General features: G+C 37.7%; 1 protein-coding gene across 3 annotated transcripts in view; it reads right to left on the bottom strand.

Annotated features, from left to right (window-relative positions):
- Positions 1–21,297, bottom strand: part of SI (sucrase-isomaltase) — a 360,959-nt gene that overhangs the window by 229,414 nt on the left and 110,248 nt on the right. For all 3 annotated transcript variants that reach the window (XM_044289835.1, XM_044289836.1, XM_044289837.1), the window contains 6 exons: positions 13,376–13,502; positions 12,852–12,934; positions 12,184–12,304; positions 10,589–10,698; positions 7,226–7,380; positions 5,094–5,265 (listed from right to left, as the gene is read on the bottom strand). In XM_044289835.1, the coding sequence (XP_044145770.1) occupies positions 5,094–5,265; positions 7,226–7,380; positions 10,589–10,698; positions 12,184–12,304; positions 12,852–12,934; positions 13,376–13,502 (768 nt within the window). The remainder of the gene's footprint in view (positions 1–5,093; positions 5,266–7,225; positions 7,381–10,588; positions 10,699–12,183; positions 12,305–12,851; positions 12,935–13,375; positions 13,503–21,297) is intronic.

Genomic DNA, 21,297 nt, shown 5'->3' on the forward strand with positions numbered 1-21,297 from the left:
AGTATTTGATTAAATTTCTGCCACAGGGGAGTAATTTTAGAGCAGGAGAACCAGATGTGTGTTATAGAACCGACTCCATCACCGCATCTCCAGCAGAGCGTGGAAATTTCAGAATTGATTTTGTTTAGGATGACACCTAGAAATTAGCTTATAGTGTGACTCTTGAAGTCTAGTAGATGTAACCTTAGGTACAGATGAATGTAAAATTGACATGGTTTCTTGGTCATTAAATGGTTTTTTAAGCTCGGTCGACTAACTAGATAGGTATGGTGGAGGGGATACAGTCCAATTGATAATGGAATAAAACCTGGATATTCCATGGCATATGGGAGTCTTTTTCAGCATCAATTTAGAAAGGTCATGATCATTCTCTTGAGTCATGAATTGAGGATTCAGCACTGAGAGGTGCCTCAAGATCTGGTCATACTCCTTTCTAGAGAATTGGGGGAAATCACCACTTTCCAGATATTGTGTATGTTCCATTGGAGAGGCAGCTGAGTATAAAGCTTTCAGAGGCAGCATAAAGCCATTGGGGTGTGAGACAATTCTTTTCCTAACTAATCTCAAACTGTTTGGAATCGAGGCCAACAAAGGGAGTTCCAAGCAATTAGGAGATGGAATAGCATGTTTCTTAATAAGACTTTGCCAGACATGTATGGCATGCTTAGTATAGGGATTATCAATCCTAGTGTATAAGTGTTTATTATTCTTAGTCTTCCAGATCAGGTAATGGAGGGGGCATGGAGAACATCCCTCTTCCAAATCTACCCAGAGTTTTCTCGATGGATATACATTCCATTCCTTAATTCTGGTCAGGGTCACAGCAACGCTATATTTACCAATATCCGGAAGACCAAGTCCACCCCTAAACTTTGATCTAGTCAAAGTATTAAACGATAGACGGTTCTGCCCTCTCTTCCAAACAAAGGATAGAATCTTCCTTTTGACAGCAGTATAGAAATTTTTAGGTAATGCCATAGGAATTCCCTGAAGAAAATATAAAACCCTGGGGAGGGCGATCATTTTGATTAAGTTAACACGACCAAACCATGAAATGGATAGATCATTCCATTCTTCCAGGTCTGCTTTTATCTTTTGCATAAGAGTGTTGAAGTTCAGGCGGTAAAGGTCATTTAGGTTATTTGAAATGTTGACACCCAGGTATTTGAAATGTGTGACTGAGGGCTTAAGACTACTGATAGATTTTATAGTGTCCCACGTACGGATGTCTATGTTCACATTAAAAATTGTGGATTTAGTTAAATTGATTTTAAAGTATGATAAGGTACTAAATTGGTCCAGCTCCTTAAGAAGAGTTGGAATGGAAGTAAGCGGATTGGTGACAAAAAACTGTATATCATCTATGTAAGCTGCAGAACTATGGATAAGTCTACGTGTTTTCAGTCCCGCTATATTATTATTTTGTCTGACTTTGGCCAAAAGAGGTTCCAGGGAAATAATAAATAAGAGGGGAGATAGTGGACAACCCTGCCTAGTGCCATTTTGAATCTGAAAGTCCTGAGAAATAGTCCCATTTACTAAAACCCACGCGGATGGAGTGGTATACAAGGCTTATATTTTTCGAATTAAGGAAACTGGAAGACCGAACCTGGAGAGATTAGCCAAAAGAAATTTTCAGTTAAGCCTATCGAAGGCTTTCTCAGCATCGGTTGAAATAAAAGCCAAGGGTATTTTATTTTTCTTACAATACTCAAAGCCTAACAAGGCCTTTATAATATTGTCCTTGGCTTCCCCTCCAGGTATGAAGCCCACCTGCTTCGGATTTATAATTGATGGTAAGATATTCTGCATTCTAGTTGCTAGGACTTTGGCGTAAATTTTCAGGTCATTATTTAGAAGTGAAATCGGACGATAATTTTGGCATAAAGTGGGACCCATCATCGTTTCTTGCCTAAAATTAGTAGAGAGACCAACTTCATTGAAGTATTTAGTAATGTGGGGTACGAGAATTTCCTTATATTTTTTATAGTAAAAGATTCCAAAGCCATCCGGGCCTGGACACTTACCAGTTGGTAACTTAGTGATTGCTTCTTCTATTTCTCTCTGGGAAAGGGAGGATTTCAGTTGTTCTTTTTGAATCTTATTGAGGCATGGCAGGTTTATCCGCTTAAGATAATCTTGGATGACCGCATCCGTCGGGTTTGAAACCAGTTCACTAGCTTGCAAATTATAAAGTTTACTGTAGAAATTGCGAAAAACCGTAGCTATCCTATCAGTTATCTGCTCCGTATTGCCATTTTCGTTTTTAATTTTGTGGATAGTGGATTTATTTCTTTGTCTCTGAGTTAACTTGGCCAAATCCCTTCCGCATTTATTTGCGTGAATGAAATGTCTGAACTTGCTCATAAACAAGTATCTTTCGGATTGCATATTTAAAGTTTCCATAAGTTCCATTCTGGACTGCATGACCTCCCTTTCGGTGTCTTTAGCACAGGACAACTTATGTGATTTTTCTAACATTTGTATTTTAGCCGTTAAATCTAAGATCTTTTGCCTCTTCTCTCTTTTTTTCTGCGCACCAATCTGCATCAGATGTCCCCTGATAACAGCCTTATGTGCCTCCCAGAGGGTAGCCCAGGAAATGTCATCTTTATTATTCTCCTCAAAGAAAAACTTAATTTGAGAAGCAATAAAATTACAGTCCGGTTCTGATATTATCAAGGTATCGTTAAGTCGCCAATTAAAGGACCTGGTAGTTTTGTCCGCAGCAGATAAGTTAACAATAAGTGGGGCATGATCCGAATGCAAAAAATAATCATATTTCGCTCCACGAACTGTATCAAGTGTATTTTGCTTCACATAGATTTGGCCTATTCATGAGTATTGGTTGTGTGCTGTAGAGAAATATGAATAGTCTCTATCCCCAGGGTTATAAAAATCTCCACGCATCAACTAGCTGCCTATCGTGTAATAGTTTTTTAATCTTTTTAAGTTTGCTGTATGGGAAAGAGGTTTTACCTTTAGAGGTGTCAACATTTGGTTCTATGGAAATATTTAAATTTGCACACTTTCTGATCCATTGGTGTCAGAGACTTGGCCCTCTCTTGGATCACTTCATACTTCACCAACCAAATGTTTAGTGTCTCCCATTCACACACCACCTCCTCATCACACCCTTTCTTTGTCAGTGTCTTCTGTCCTGGGACCCTTACTTTTCTCCATCAATACCTTTGGCTGAGACAGTTAATAGAATTACAAGGCTTTCAGTAATATTTCTATGCTAATGATGCTGAAATCAACTTTACTAGCCTAGATGTCACATCTCTGCTATCCAGAATCCCAGCAGATCTATTAGCTATAACTAGAGGTGAAACTTGTAGATCCTTGGCCCCAGTGCAAAATCTGTAACAGGGCTCCTCTCTACGTGCTTTCTGTCATGCTGGTGTCTTCTTATATAACAGAATAGGTTTTGGGGCCTCCAAGGCTACTGGGCCCAGTAGCAACTGCTATGTCTGCACCCCCTATAGCTACTCCCATGGCTATATCCTCATTTTCCTCCTAACTGTTTAAAACTAAACATGGAGAAAACCAACTTCATCATCTTTTCCCCATTTCACTCAGCCACCAGACCAATGACAGCTAATATCTCTACACTTTCTCCAGTCTCACAAGTCCACTGCTTTGGGGGTAATATTTTATCCCAAATCAAAAGCATTTCATGTATTTGCTCCTTCCTTAACCCTGACTCAACAGAAATGCTACTATATGCTCTCATCATCTGCCACCTAAACTGTTGCAAAATGATCTTCTGGCCCCTCCAGTCTGATAGTCGTGTGCCCTCTAGCCTCAACTTTGCTTGCAGATCAATTCACCACTCTCATTTTTCTTTACCTCTACCCCTCTGCCAATCTCTACACTGTTTCCCCATTGACCACCAAGTTCAGATCAAAATGCTAACAACTACATAGAAGAATCTCCACAATCTGTCCCCACCTTACATTTCTGACCATTCATCATATTCTGGCCTCACAAGTTTTTCTTTTATGCCCCCCTTTTGATTGTTCCTCCTGAACATTCACAAACAACCTGAAAACTCTCCTCTTTACCATACCTTGTAATCTACAATAAACCCAGCTGCCACTAGACAGCCATCTAAGACTACTGTCACGTACTGTCTTCTTCCCTTGTAAATTGTCAGCCCTTCTGGGCAGGCTTATCTCCTCCTTCTCTGTACCATTCTGTTAATGAATTCATACATATTGTACTTATTTTCTATATATATATACCTCCTTTTAATACCTACAGCATTCTAGACGTATGAGTAATAAAAAAAAGAAGAAGAGGGTAAAGAAGAAAAGGTGGATCAAATAGAATTCAACGAAATAAACGTTTTCTGAATCTATTGCCTCACATTACAAAGTATTAGTAGAAGTCTAGAAGTCTATTTTTCCCAGCTGCAATCTCTCTCTTTCTCCCCAAATTCTCTAAATTGAATCACCTGAAATTCTGATAAAATAAGAATTTTTCAAACCTGATTTCCACCTGGCCCTGTGAGTATTATATGGAAGGGTGCAGGTGAGAAGCATTTACTGTGCTACACTATTGGTGTGCTTTTCCTACAGGAGCTGTAGTGGAAAGAGGAATTCTTGGAGTATACGGCATCCCACTAGTGCTTGCATAATTGGAAGATCTTTCTGAGAGAGGAGGAATTAGTGAAAAATCGCGCGGACCCGAAAAAACGCAGATTCTAGGCACAGACACATTAGTATTAAATATATTGTCTTTTGTCATTGCTGAATAATCCCAAATTACCAACAACCTTTTTTATGCAATTTCTTAAATTACACAGCCAGAATAATTTCTCCACTTTGGAGTATTCATTTCAATATACACTAATGAGCAATATATAATTTATCCTACAATAGTTTTACAAGCTTTAATGTACAATAAGCCTTTCTAAGACTTCACTTTATAATTACTTATTAAAAGCTTCACATTTGCAGAGTTGCTTGGGTACATTGCTTTACTTATGATTACTAAATGCAAGCTTACATTTAAACCGAGATACTGTAAACATGAGGTGTAATGAGCTTGTAATCATTAAATAAGGGATTATAAGAATAAGCACTTACTCCGTTGGGAAACCAATCTCTGGTAAATATAGGCCACCTTCTCCAGTTCATATCATGCTTATATTGTCGGTGAACATGTTCGCCTAAGCCATAAATATTGCTGCTAGGTAGTTTGATGGACAATTGTAAGTATTGGTCAGCGTAAATGAGTGGTCCTATGGTAGTATCAAATCTGGTGAAGCAGTAAGATTTTATTATTTTATTTGTATGGGATGACATTATAACAACTGCAAACAATAGTTTGTTATAAACATCATGCATTTGTGTTATTTATTTCTGAACATAAGGGCTTATCTAATCATTGTACCACTTAAATATGAGAGCTGATGCAAAAAAAAAAAAAAAAAATGCTTCTGCTGAGGAAATGTAATACTGTAAACAAAATAGGATCCATCACTCCGGAAAATAGACAATCTAAATGATCCAAGAGTCAGGCCAGATGATTATGCAGGAACCTGACCTGTACAATCAAGGAGAGGAAGGGGCTTTTGAAGGAAGCATGAGGAGTAAGGGTGTACAAAGTTGCTTGGGCCCACCCTTGGTACACTTAACTTCATAAAATTATGTTTTCTCCACAATAAAGCAATGTATTGGTAAATGAAAGGCATCATTGCTTTCCTGCAAGCAGACTCTTTCATGCAAGGTGAAAAACTACCAAGCATCTATAGTAATAACAATTTTAATCTACCAATTCATAACTCATCCAGAATTTATTTGGGATTTGCTTAGAGAGAAGTAATACCCCACTGGGAATCAGACACAAAAAACAGGTATACTTCTGACAAGAGATCAGGGTATTATAACAGAAAATTGCCATGGCTAGCTGAGGGGCCCTGTGGGTATTCTTGAGGGTTCTCTTTCTCATTAGGGAGATCAATAAGTATGCATGAGGCGTACTCTAGTTTAGCCAACACTGCTCTTCTTTTTGGGAAACATAAATGCAAATTAGCATATCTTATATCTGCTGGCATTAGATTGGCTTATGATCTTTTTGGAATAAAAGCTAATTTACTTACCTTTTGGTTTATTGGAAAGATATTAAAATTAACTTTCCTTGCAAAAAAATATATAAGAACATATGGGGTGGTTTAGCTTTTAAGGTTGTTTTTTTGTCAGTCTGGCTTTGATTTGTGTGCCTGCACCAAATTTATGAAATGGTGCACTTTAATAATATATCTGGCATGAGTGCAATGTGGTTAATAGCTTTAGTGTAAAAGTAGACTAGGTGGTTGCCTTGTGTAGGTTGTGACTCTTGCAAAAGTTGTACATAGTAAATGGGCCAAAATCCAGGTCTAATCTCACTTTAAGCTCTTAAACATAGACCACTGTGAAAATGTCACAAATCGAATCAAATGTTGTAGAAAATATAGAATTTGCATGAGTTGTGACTTTTTAGACCACAAAACTGACGTATCTGATTTGATAAATGTCCCTCATTATGCGTATCTGATGCCAGCAGATGTAAGATACTTAAATGTGCATATATTTATCGAAAAAAGGTAGAGCAGCATTAGCTGGACAACAATACACCTCAGGCATACTTGTTGGTCTCTCTTATGAGAAATAGCACCCTCCTCCAGAGTAACTCCAAGGCCATTTAGCTAACCAGGACAATTATCTCTTGAGACATGCATTAATCTTGTACTTTTAGAAGAAGAAGCATAATATCGTGGCACCCAGCACTCTTGTCCTTGCATGTTTCATTTCTAGTTATGTGCTCTGTGTGGGTCTCTCTATTCTTCTAGGACTCATATTTATTCTTTGAATTAAAAAAAAAAGAGTCCTTTGAGATGAGAGACTGTTCTATACAAATTTTCTGAGCAATTGGAGCATATTGGATTTGACTAGAATTGATTGGGGCCCGAAACTAATTTCAAGATACTGTATTTGCTTGCCTCAAGGATGATTTTTCATTTGCAATTGAAGTTAAATAGAAAAATTGGCATACAAAGTGTTTTGGTCATGGATCAGCAATTTTCAATTGAAGGAACTCCTAGGCCAGGCAACATAATTTATAAAGAAGGGTCTCCCAAAACTGGATATACAGGATATACAGGATATACATAGTATATATAGTATCATGGTATGTACAGTATGTATGACACAGGTTATAAAATAAAATGAATGCTTACAGGACTCTGGCTGTTGGTGATTTCCTTGAAACTTTAATTCCAAAGGGACTGTTTGCTAATTCAACATTATAATTTGGGTTTTGTTCTTCTGTTCCAGTAAAACTTTTAACATGTTCATGGGGGACTTCAAATCGTTGTTTTTTAGCATCTGTGATCTATAAAAAAAGAAAAATCAAGACATTGTATAGCTATACAAGTTTGCTACAGAATTTTGCAGCGAAACAGTTTAAGCACCAAATGTTATCCCATATTACCAACTCCATTTTCATATAGATTCTGCCAGTGAAAACTACTGATTGCTGGGATTTGGGGACAATAGATTTTACTACACTTTTTCTATTGAGCCCGAACCTTACTTTGCCCAAACAAGAATCAGCAGCATAGCATTGTCATATTAATCTGATTTGCATCTCTTTGTATCAGTTTTTTTTTTTTTTTAAGGCTGGGATCACATATAAAGTCTTTGTGGCATTTTTTTGTAGTCAAACATAAAAGTAGATACAAAAAGTATTTTTCTTTCCCTATCAACTGATCTTTCCCTGTGTTTGGCTAAAAATTTTGAATAAAAAACTGCCACAAAAAGTGCTTTCAGACTAAAATAAAGCCTTACTCACATTTCCATTTTTTACGAACGTGTGCACGATTTCTACAGACCACACACATATCCATTTACTGTGGGTTAGTGAAAAAAATAATAATCTCTGAGACATGTACTATTTTGGTCTGTGATGCAGACCAGAGACATGAAGAATCTTTGGCTCTTCCATTTGAAGCAATTTCACAGTGCTTTATTTAATCCAGTATATTACATTTATACAAGAAGAATTATATCTAGGTAAGTATATACAGGTGAAACTTGAAAAATTAGAATACCATGCAAAAGTCCATTTATTTCAGTAATGCAACTTAAAAGGAATTGCATTAATGCAGCTTAAAATTTGAATTTTGTGAAAAGGTTCAATATTCTAGGCTCAAAGTGTGACACTCTAGTCAGCTAATTAATCCATATCATATATATATCAAAATTGTAACTTTGGTGTTTCATAAGCTGTAAGCCATAATCATCCAAATTATAACAAATAAAAGCTTGAAATATCTCGCTTTGCATGCAATGAGTCTATCTCATACAGCCAGGTCCATAAATATTGGGACATCAACACAATTCTAACATTTTTGGCTCTATACTCCACCACAATGGATTTGAAATGAAACAAACAAGATGTGCTTTAACTGCAGACTGTCAGCTTTAATTTGAGGGTATTTACATCAAAAGGTGAACGGTGCAGGAATTACAACAGTTTGCATATGTGCCTCCCACTTATTAAGGGGCCAAAGGTAATGGGATAATTGGCTTCTCAGCTGTTCCATGGCCAGGTGTGTGTTATTCCCACATTATCCCAATTACAATGAACAGATAAAAGGTCCAGAGTTCATTTAAAGTGTGCTACTTGCATTTGGAATCTGTTTCTGTCAACTCTAAAGATGAGATCCAAAGAGCTGTCACTATCAGTGAAGCAAGCCATCATTAGGCTGAAAAAACAAATCAAACCCATCAAAGAGATAGCAAAAACATTAGGCATGGCCAAAACAACTGTTTGGAGCATTCTTAAAAAGAATGAATGCACCGGTGAGCTCTGCAACACAAAAATACCCAGAAGACCATGGAAAACAACTGTGGTGGATGACTGAAGAATTCTTTCCCTGGTGAAGAAAATATTATTCACAACAATTGGCCAGATTAAGAACACTCTCCAGGAGGTAGGTGTATGTGTGTCAAAGTCAAAAATCAAGAGAAGACTTCACCAGAGTGAATACAGAGGGTTCACCACAAGATGTAAACCATTGGTGAGCCTCAAAAACAGGAAGGCCAGATTAGAGTTTGCCAAACAACATCTAAAAAAGCCTTCACAGTTCTGGAACAACATCCTATGGACAGATGAGACCAAGATCAACTTGTACCAGAGTGATGGGAAGAGAAGAGTATGGAGATGGAAAGGAACTGCTCATGATCCTAAGGCTACTTTCACACTTGCGCTTGATCGGATCCGTTCTGAACGGATCCGATCATATTAATGCAGACGGAGGCTCCGTTCAGTACGGATCTGTCTGCATTAATAACTTAGAAAAATTTCTAAGTGTGCAAGATGCCTGAGCGGATCCGTTCAGACTTTCAATGTAAAGTCAATGGGGGACGGATCCGCTTGAAGATTAAGCCATATGGTGTCATCTTCAAGCGGATCCGTTCCCATTGACTTACATTGTAAGTCTGAACGGATCCGCTCGCCTCCGCACGGCCAGGCGGACGGCTGAACGTCGCCAGACTGATGCAGTCTGAGCGGATCCGCTCCATTCAGACTGCATCAGGGCTGGACGGAGGCGTTCGGGTCCGCTCGTGAGCTCCTTCAAACGGAGCTCACGAGCGCAAGTGTGAAAGTAGCCTAAGCATACCACCTCATCAGTGAAGCATGGTGGTGGTAGTGTCATGGTGTGGGCATGTATGGCTGCCAATGGAATTGTTTCTCTTGTATTTATTGATGATGTGACTGCTGACAAAAGCAGCAGGATGAATTCTGAAGTGTTTCGGGCAATATTATCTGCTCATATTAAGCCAAATGCTTCAGAACTTATTGGACAGCGCTTCACAGTGCAGATGGACAATGAGCCAAAGTGTACTGCAAAAGCAACCAAAGAGTTTTTTAAGTCAAGTCAATTACCTGACCTGAATCCACTTGAGCATGCATTTTACTTGCTGAAGACAAAACTGAAGGGAAAATACCCCAAGAACAAGCAGGAACTGAAGACAGTTGCCATAGAGCCCTGGCAGAGCATCACCAGGGATGAAACCAAGCGTCTGGTGATGTCTATGCGTTCCAGACTTCAGGCTGTAATTGACTGCAAAGGATTTGATAATATTTCAGAAATAGTGGGATCTTTAGTAAAATTTTACATTTAATGTTTGCATATAAAATAATAGGCCCATAAAGCTATAAAAAATGTTGCATTGAATACAACTCAAAAGCTGCAAATGTGTGTTAAATTGCAGTATAGCTGTAAATGAGGGAGGGGTCCAGTATAGGGACAGCAATACAGAGTGAGAGGAAAAACAGACAGAAGGACACAATGCTGGGTCTCAAGTCTGTCTCTGTCCCCACTCTAACTTGTAAACCCTAGAGTCTCCCTTCCTAGATTTAGACTGCCCATCTTCATCCAGCAGATGTGAACAGGTCCAGTCACTCCTGACACCACTGGTAATCCAAAAAAACAAGCAGAGAAATAGAAAAGTTTGGTAATACAGTGTTCCCACCTGACTAAATCAGGTATTGATAATGCAGCACTAATCAAACCTTTTTAATCTCAACAAACCTTGAACCGAAAACGATTTTTGGATTGCATTTCAGCAGTCAACTTTAAAGCTTCTATGTCGCCCCCAAATAAAGTTGGAAAATTGACTCTTTTCAGATCAGCTCTGAACCCTGCAAATAAAGCATAGATAACGGTGCATTCAGACTTTCCAATTCAAAATAGATGATAGTTACATTAAAGAAAAAAAAGAAAAAAAACTGTGTTAGAGTTATACAGTAAATAATCAGCAATTTCCTAACAATATGCCTACTAGAGCTGCTGTTTGAGTGCTGCATGTTCTCCTAACACCTTCCTGATGATGTTTTCTCTATTCTGCTAATTATAGTATTTATCTTTAGGCACATCATAATTGTTTAGTGATCTCTGATTACTATAATGTATAATACTTAAAGTGTACACCTACTTTTACAAAAAAACAATGTTTTATATGGTGACATTTCAAAGATTTTGATCACTGGTGGTCTAATTGCTGAGACTCCCACCAGTTGCCAATACAAGGAAATTCCCTCACACAGAGCGCTGTCTCTCCTCGCTGCTGAAGATGGGCTCAGTAGAAAGTCTATGAGCCTGTTTTCAGTTTTCAGATCCAGCAATATGGACGCAAACTGATGGCATTTGTCAGATGGATCAGGATGCGGATCCATCTGACAAATGCATTGACACACCGGATCCGTCTCTCCAGTGTCATCTGGAAAAACGGGTCCGGTATAAAATTTGTTTGCATTTTTAAAGGTCTGTGCATGCGCAGATGGGAAAGCTGGATCAGTTTTGCCTAAAAACTAAATGCCGGATCTGGCACTAATACACTTCAATGTAAATTAATGGCAGATCCGGCATTCTAGCAAGTGATCAGTATTTTTGTCCGGAGATAAAACTGCAGCATGCTGCGGTATTTTCTCCGTCCAAAAAACGTAAGAGGGGCTGAACTGATGCATCCTGATGCATACTGAACGGAATGCTCTCCATTCAGAATGCATTAGGATAAAACTGATCAGTTTTGAGCTCCTGTGACGGAACTCAATACCGGAAAACAAAAACGCTAGTGTCAAAGTACTCTAAGAGAGAACGCTTCTAGGATCCTGCAGCTGTATTCATATTTGTACTTTTTGAAATGAAAGCTAGTATGAAAATGTGAAAAATGTAGAGGAAGATTTCTCTTCTTTTGTACCACTCCTGGCTTAGATTATTATTATTTTTTAAGTGCTTCAAAAACTGCATCAAAACTGAATGTGGGAATTCAGCTTTATACTGCTGAGGCATACATGTTTTAACAGAGATGTTCACTCTGATCAGAAAGCTCCATTTATAATGGAAATTCTTTACTTTATAGTTAGGCATGCAATTGGGGGTATTTGCAGATACACGTGTTTAAGCTGAGAATTGTGGATGTGATTATGGGCTGTAGCAGATATCTTTTGTAAATCTATTATAGAACTGTAGAAGTATTTAGTGTTATTGTTATCTTGTGGAATTTTCTCAAATTCTTAAATCTCAGTTTGTGTAAGAGAGAGGTGTAATTTCAATATTTCATTATAAGAAAAAGCAAAAGGTCAGTTTTGTAAAAATAATTACTTGCAATTTTAAGCTACTTATACCTTGTGGGGTTTTTTCCCAGGAACCAAGAACGTTATATCCATGACTTTTTGAAAAATAACACCATGGGATATGGGTTTCATTAAAGGGGCTCCAGCAACAGCCTCGTTGTTTGCAGGCAGCCTGCGATAACACGGTCATAAAAAGAGTAATAAGTGAATGGTTAAAACAATAGTAACTAATCCTCTGAATAAGTCTATTAGGTGCAGCCAGTAGATTTGACAGAAACAACGTTAGAAGCATTGCTACTAAGGGAAATTATGGCGCCTATACACCTTCAATAGATGGATGAATGTTTGTTTGGCTGCCAGCTATCTCTTCCAACTTGAATCAGTCAAGCATGCATGTGCTTTAAATGGGAAGAGAGGAGAAACTCACTGTCAGCCACTTCTGGTGGTATCCAGGAGAACAAAAGGATTGGATTGAAATTTAACAAACCCGATCCTTGTTTTGGGAGCTTCCCACACACATTAAATATACACATTAGATTATCTGCTGGTCCTGCTGAAAACTTTGGGGCCAGCTGATAATCCTCTAATGTGTATTGGGGCCTTTATCCCTACGTAGTAGTTGGGGTCTCACTGTGTTGTCAAGCAGCCTCCTGCACACAGTAAACCATAAAGATTCTTAAACCCAGGGTATTTCTTAAGTAAAAAAGGTTCCTACTCACCTCAGATGCCACTCCATCTGGAAAACAATCTATACGTTCATTTTGAGATGTGGCTGGACATTGAGGTACAAATAGGGGTGTTTCTAAAAAGCAAAACATTTAAAAGAAATTAAAACACAAGATAACACTACATTTAGAATTAGAACTTTTTCTAAGCTTCTGATGATGTCTTTAAAAATGTTATATCTATGAGGCAAAGTGTATCAGGAGATAAGAATTCTATCCTCTAAGCTACTAATTTATTAACTTAATCACATCAAACAGCAGAAACAACAGGGAAACATTTACTGCCTTATTTAAACCATAAATATAGCATGGGGGAACTGGGATGATTAAAAATGATCATGTAAATCCACATTTGGGAAAAATTATTCTGAAAACCAGTTGAAGTAATGGGTTAAGAATAAATAGATTGAAAATATGAACTTCTTTTGTTTGAGGTAAAAGGGGGGGGGGGGACATCAAGCTTCAGAATTATCATGTGGTTGACTGTCCAAACAATCACAATTACATCGGGTTTTTACCTCCAGGCTTTGTTCCTGAGTGTCCTGTTGCAAAAAGCACAATAAAAGCTATTGATATGATTGTCATCATTAGAAATAGCACAATGAAAACCATCTCCAAAAAACTAAATTTCCGTTTCTTCCCCATCTGCAAAACAAACAAAAACACATTTCTTTAAAAAATTTCACCTAATTTGCAAAAATGACATTACATGGAATTTATGTATCTCATCCTGACTGCTCCATAGACAGACACAGTGGTATAAACAGCATAGAAAAGGATTGAGATGACAGTAGCTTTAATCCATTTAAAGGGGTTCTCTGGGCTTTTAATATTGATGACCTATCCTCAGGATAGGTCATCAATATCACATTGGCGGGGTTCCAATGTGGCGGCGAGATCAGTGTGCATGTGCCATCTCCCATCTCTCTTCCTGCTCACTGCTGCTTTGCCATAGATATAGCAGCAAGCAGGAAGAGAGACGGGAGTCGGCATGTGCACAATATGCGTGCCGTCTCTTCATACAGCTGTTCAGCGGTGGTGCCAGGTGTTGGATCCCCGCTGATCTGATATTGATTAGTGATGAGCGGCAGGGGTCATATTAGAATTCGCAATATTTCGATAATATTTTTTAGAATATTCGTCGAATATTCAAAAATTCACAATTTTTTTTACCTCGAAAAATCGGCAAGGTAATGATTGTGTAATATGCTCATTTTTTTATTCAAATTTTCGGATTCGATTTTTTTATTGCAAATTTTTCAACTTACGACTATTAGACAAAGAAGATTATAGCACTATATTAGCTAAATTGCTCTATATTCGATTTTTTCGAATATTCACTATATTGCTATAACAGTTTTTTCGAATATTCGTAATATTCTAAAACAAGAATATATAGCAATATAGCGAATATTCGAAAAAAACTAATATAGAGCAATTTAGCTAATATAGTGCTATAATCTTTTTTTTATAGTTGTCATTTTTTTCCAATCTGAACTTCAGATGAGAAAAAAATTACAACTGTTAGCGAAAGAAGATTATAGCACAATTAGCTAAATTGCTCTATATTCGTTTTTTTCTCGAATATTCGCTATATTGCTATAACTTAGTTTTTTCAAATATTTGTAATATTCTAAAACAAGAATATATAGCAATATAGTGAATATTCGAAAAAAACGAATATAGAGCAAAATTCGCAAACACTACTACTCCTAAAGTCAAGTATATTGCCCACAAGCTAGAAGCAGGAAGGGATCATGTGTATTGATAAAAAAAATCGGAAAAAAAATCGGGAAAAAAATTGAATATTCAAATTTACGAATATACATAACTATATTCGAAATATTTGCGAATTTTCAAAGTACCTATATTCGCGATAAAAATTTGAAATTCAAATATTCGTGATCAACACTAATATTGATGACCTATCCTGGGATAGATTATTATTAAGCCTAGAGAACCCCTTTAATGATATATTGGAATGTAAATCTAGTTGGGCTTGAGTAAAACAGTGTGCATATAGTCGAATAGTGATATGAACAGTACCATTGTTTTACAGTATCATTACAGTACCATTGTTTTACCTTTTACTACTGTATACACATGCTTAAAGGAACACTTCCAACAAAAATGTTTATCACATATTAACAGCCGCCTATATGGGAAAATTCTAGGTTATTTTGTTTCTTAAAAAAAAAGCATGGATGGTTTTCCAGTAATAATTTTTTAGGTCACTAAAGGCACGTGTGAAGGCACCCTTATAGAGCTGCCATACTATCTTCTCAATTCTGCACCTACTATCATCCTAACAAATCCCATTTTCCTCTTACAGAAGCAGTAAACTAACAGTGGATTATGCTATAGTATTTCTGTGTGTTTATATACATATGTACAATATGAGACCCATTTTAAAGGTTGGTAACTCATTCCAGTTGCATATTTATACCCATTAACATTATTTTTTTATTAGTTCCACACTTATGGTGACACTTGGGCAGCAGTATCACTGACTATCCCATACCCCTAAAGTCATTTTACATGGACTTATAATAAGGCCGATTATCAGGGATGAATGTTTGTTTAAACAGTATTTCCAAATAATTGTCCTATGTCAAAGGAGATCACCTAATGAATTAGCAAACACATTTTTTAGGAGATTGTGTCTTCTAGCCTGCACCAAAAATCTTTATTTCTGAGCAGCAGATTGTACTGTCTATACAATAATCTGCGGCCCATGATTTTCTTTGGGCATAAGCAATAATGATATTGATTGATTGTTCTCATACATCACACTGAGCAGAGATGATTGCTGCATGTAAATACAGCCCTATTTTCTACTGAAGATCAGGAACTAATCAGGAATGTTTACTTAGCGCCCAATAATTGCCTGATAAATTGGTCTATGTAAAAGGATATTCAAACCTACAAACTAAGGACCTTTTTATACTGGTTGATGATCAGTACAAATAACATTTGTCAGGTGATCAGATTGTTTTTTCCCCATGCAGGTGCATGTTTGCAGGAAACAAGCACCGATGGACCTGCAGTTACAACAGTTTGGTGCTCTTTACCAGGCAGAATATTTGCCTATATAAAAGGAACCTTATTGCTTTGCTTTTAGTCAATTGATAGAGTCATCCATAAATTTTCATGCAAAACCAGACAATGTATTACCAAATAGTACCTCCTTACAGACTGATTTACAGGTGAACCAACAACTCCCACAGCTCACCAAACAGCCTATTGCTAGCTTTTAATGGAACAGATTTAAGGGTCTAGGCCACAAAAAGTATTTCTCACCCATCCATGGGGGAATGTATTTATGGACCAAAATACACACTACTTACCCATAATAGTGGGTACTCAGGGACCCTCTGTTCTTGGAAATGCAGAGGGTCCCAGTGCTCAGAATCCAGAGATCTGACAATTATCACTGTGGATTGGTGAGAATTACTTTTGAGAAATACTTTTCCTGGGATAATACTTTTAATACTAGGGGCTCTTAGTGCTCTGCAAGCTAAACTTTAATTTGTGGTACCATTTATGTACACTGGAATATCCAGAAGAGCTGTTAGCCCACCAGATGCAGTAGTCTCTGAAATTGTTATGGCTATTTTAGGCTGCTGGCAGTTGCTCAAAGTACTACTGTAGGATGTAGTTCAATTGTATCATGACTACAATGCATGTGAAATATGCTATACAGGCTATAAAACTTGCATATTCTTGAAGTGGTATGTTACTGTGTAAGTGTTGTAGTGAATCTTGTGCCTCATTTTCTTTAGGAACTATAACATCTATAGTCCACCTACCCTTTTCTTTTGAAACCAATTTTGTGATGTAATAAATTGAACTTACAGCATTTACCCTGCCTATCATACCAGTTCCAATCATATCAGAGTGTACTTTGGCTTATGTCCAGCTTATGACCTTTGATTGCCATTGCATGCATTGCTTCATAACCTCAAAAATACATTTTTGGATTACAAACTATAGAAACAGAGTTTATAAACCTAATACTCTTAGAGTGCCAATACACCTTCAATGGTTGTTGACTAAACTCTTGTTTGCTTCAAAGTTATCACTTTTGACCCCTCCATACTAGAGATGAGAGAATAGATTCCTTAGAGTCAAAATTTGGCACTCATTTTTTTAAAAGAAATAAAGAAAGAGAGAGCACTGTTGATTCAGTTATAATTGATTTGTAAGTTAAACAAATTTGCTCAGCCATACACATAAATGCTTGTATGTGTTTTCAATAAGGAGAGAGAGAAAGGCTGCTGCCAGGCTCCTCTGGCAGAAGCTTATCTTCTGGGAGAGCACAAAGATTGGGCGTTTGGACAATCTTATTAAATAGGACAACATAAGATACCCTTCTGAGGATCAGTGAAGCTATAACTATCATGTTTTTGGCATGTAGAAAACACCAGTAAGGCCAAATGATATTATATCTAAAGACTGTAAAACTTTGGAACACAGTATGATAGGAAAAAAAATATGTTTCATAATGTTTTTACTTTTTCTGCCCAAGAAGATCCCATGTTAATAAAATGTTGTGTCTGGCACTCAACATCAATTTGTAGTCTGCATTGGCTGGCAGTCATCAGCTGTTGGCAGTTATGTTAGACCAGAACTCTCTTTATATATTTAAATACAAAATTAGAACATAATGTATATAAAATGTGAGATAAGTGAAACAAAAGCCTTCTTTTATCTGCAAACTTGGATCCTAAATCCAACAGGTTGTGTCTTAAATTTTTTTGAAACATCTTATATGTTAGCAGTGTTTTTCCGTTTCTCCAGCTCTGTACACCGTGTTAATTCGGTTGGCAGTCTGTTCTGCTAGCAGATTATTGGGGCTGAGCTGTGCCTAGGCCACTTGACCGATGAATGTGAGGTCAGATGGCCTAGGAAGAGGCCTTAGCATTCAAGGAGCGCAGCAGCATCTTTTTAAAGCTGATTTGTGGGGTTGTCAGCAGTCGGACCCCTGCCAATCTCATATTGATGCCCTTTTCTGAGCATAGGTCAGCAATATTTAAATCTAGGAGACCTTCTTGCTCACCCCACATCTCAGGTGAGTGCAGATAATGTTGTATCTGCCAACTCAAACTGAAGTTCTTAACTGCATCACAGATATCACCAGGTGCAGCGCAAGACCTAAACTCGAAACTATGATCTTTTTCCCTAAACGTCCTTTATTTATTTTTTACTCATGTATGTAGTTGCTAGAGAAACCTCTCAGGGTTGCAAAGTTTAGGTTAGTTGGCTTTCACAGTAACACAGAACTCACAATTTGATTTCCTATATTACAATTCATATTGACTGAAGTATTTTAAGCTGCATTTCTTGACATTGTGGGATCCAGCTGAAAATACGACATTTGACTCTCAATGTCCTATCAACTTTGATAAATGTTTATTTTTAGCATCTGTATTAATGTTCTAGCATGTAAATCTGATCTTTTTTAGCATGTGATTTACACGGATAAGCACACCAGCTGTTCATCTCTAGCCTAATCCTCAGAGACACAGGATGCTTACTAAACTTAGGAGACATGCCATGGCTGACAAACAGTGCAAGGCCTTGAAGAGACAACTGCTCAATCTTGTGTAAAGTACAACATGGCACAATCACTGTCTAACTGTACACCAGCAACCAAAATTCATTAAAACTAATCTCTGCTTTCCAGATCAATACCTTAGTGCCGTAATTGCATCTTACATTGGTTTAAAAGCATAATCGAGGGCAAAATGGAAATACTCGTAGAAAAGTAAACCTAATTCACTGCCTATGCTGAAATAAACAACAAGGTCATTTGCGTAATCTAATTGGCACATTAATATACATTAACTTTTATGGCTTTTACTTTTAAATACTGAAAGGAAACTCTAAATATCTGGGTTTATTCTATTGGGAACTAAAAAAAATGTTGTATTACAATTATTTACAGTGAAAACAGCAATAAAATACACATATCTAATAAAACAACATGCAAAATATATTAGAAAATAGCAATAAATGATGTAACTATGTCAAGGTCACAGGAATATAGACCATGCTAGCGAGCATATTATTCACCTAAAGATGTTTTTTTTTTCTGTCGTATATGTGGCACCTGTGGTTCCTATACTTAAAGGGACGCTCTTTATATGCCCCCCTACGTCTTATAATAAGTTCCCAATTCATATAAGTATTATCCCTGTGCGCATTATAAAACGTTAAAAATAATCTTTATAATCACCTGTCCTTTCTGCCCAAGGGGCGTTCTTTGTGCCGCATTTGTGCCCAGCCGCATCCCAACTGCCGGATCCTTAGAGACGCCCATCTCATTAGTATTCACTTGGCGCAATGTGATCCCGGCGAGCGAGGGTGCCGGGCGCATGCGCAGGATCTCCAAATGTCGGGGACTGGAAAATACCGCCCAGCGAAGTGAATACTAATGAGATGGGCGTGTCTAAGGATCCGGCAGTTGGGACGCGGCTGGGCACAAATGCGGCACAAAGAACGCCCCTTGGGCAGAAAGGACAGATGATTATAAAGATTATTTTTAACGTTTTATAATGCGCACAGAGATAATACTTGATATATATGAATTGGGACCTTATTATAAGACCTAGGGGGGCATATAAAGAGCTAATTATGCTCATATGGCGTGTCATTGTCCCTTTAAACTGATTTTTTCAGTTTCTGATTGGTGCTTGCAGTAGTGCCACAGCCTTCTCTTAGCTTTTCCTAGACTATATGTCACGTACATCAGTCACATGGCTTAGGCGCAGCTCAGCCACATAGAAGTGAATGAGGGCGATGCCAAACACAGCCGCTATACAGTTCTTGGTGGGCATGGAGAAGGCCACAGCTTGGTGCCTTCTCAACAGCTGACAGTGAGGGGCAGGTGTCAGACCCCCACCAATCAGATACTAATGACCTATCCAGAGGATAGGTCATTAGTTGTAAAGTCTTGGAAAACACTTTTAAATAGAGTTATGCTGCAGTTCCCTGGAGTGCCAATGTGCAGGTGATATACCGAAGAATTGTCAGTGGTCCAGTAAAGAAGGATATATGTAATACAGACCAAGAGCAACATTTTTTACCTATTTTAGATGAATTGGATCATTAAAAAATATTTCAAGGCATGCATATCCCTTAGGTATCTAAAGGCCCTGGGCAAAATTGGGGCAATTATCAGAAAGGAGCTTTCTTGGGAACAATTGCCCTGTGTAAGAGTACCGCCAATCACCTAAAATAAGCATACGCTTCTGCATCAGGTTGTAGCATTGGTGATGCAGACACCTAATTAATTATTTCTGGGCAGCAGATTGTACTATGTAACAGGGATCTGCTGCCCAGAAATAAGGATTCTCTATGGGAACCAAGGGGGAGATTTATTGTCTCCCTTGTGCCTGAAAAGTGACCTTAAAAGTCACAAACTATGGGTTTGTGGCTTTTAAAAAAAAGAAGTTGCATCTCCCACGTTTTCCGACGCCCTTACCATTTTTCAGAAAGGGGGTGTAGCAAGAGCAGGAAGGGGGTGTGGTCAGAAGCTGCAACAAATTTATCTTCATTTACGGTAGTTTTCTGATACAAATGAAGCCAGAAATCTATGGCAGCTCAGAGCTGCTGTAAATTGCTGTTGAGGACTGCAGGAGGATGATCCTAATTTATGATAAGCTGTGTGCCTCGTCATAAATTTGGTTCATCCTCTGGCAGTGCAGGGGATATCAAAACCTGCACAAAAAGTGCCAGTCTTGATACGTTTACCTCCAAAAAGTAGCAGCAATTGCTCATCTCCTTACAGAGGAGATGATTGCTATCTGTAAATATAGCTCTCATCTTCTTTGACAAGTGGGTAAATATCGAAAACAGTTCATTCCCAACAATTTCCTGCTGTGTCAGCCTGTGTAAAGTGATTTGATGGCTATTGACATCTTCAGGGCCCTTTTTTTATTGCATTTTTACTTTATTTTAATTTTATTTTTTATTGGTCTTTATTAAACATTAAAATGTTTTGTCAGTTAAAACAAGATAGTAACACATATGCTTTTTTCTAATCTGTTTTTATTTTCTGATTGCAGATTTTTTAAATTTTATTTCCTGAAAATGATTATGGGGGCTTCCATCTTTCCTTAACTGTTTTCAACAGCATTTAGAAAGCATTAGGAAAACTTCTTTACAGCAGCCCCATGGGCCATAGACACAATGGTCAGGAGGGGACCTCATTGACTTCTATGCGAGAGTTCTCTAGGCATGCTCTGTGACCAGTGCAGAGGTCATTGTACGAAGAAAGAATAGATAAGCTTTGATAATCACCTATTGTGAATGATGGATTCTGTCTTATCTGTCATTCTAATCCTGCCTATAATGATATCATCTCTGTGTGTAGATAAGCAGGTAACGTAAGTAAAGTGATCTGTACAGGACAAGTAGTGGTGTCAATTATTAGGCT

The sequence above is a fragment of the Bufo gargarizans genome, chromosome 4 (genome assembly GCF_014858855.1).
Source record: "Bufo gargarizans isolate SCDJY-AF-19 chromosome 4, ASM1485885v1, whole genome shotgun sequence".
NCBI lineage: Eukaryota > Metazoa > Chordata > Amphibia > Anura > Bufonidae > Bufo > Bufo gargarizans.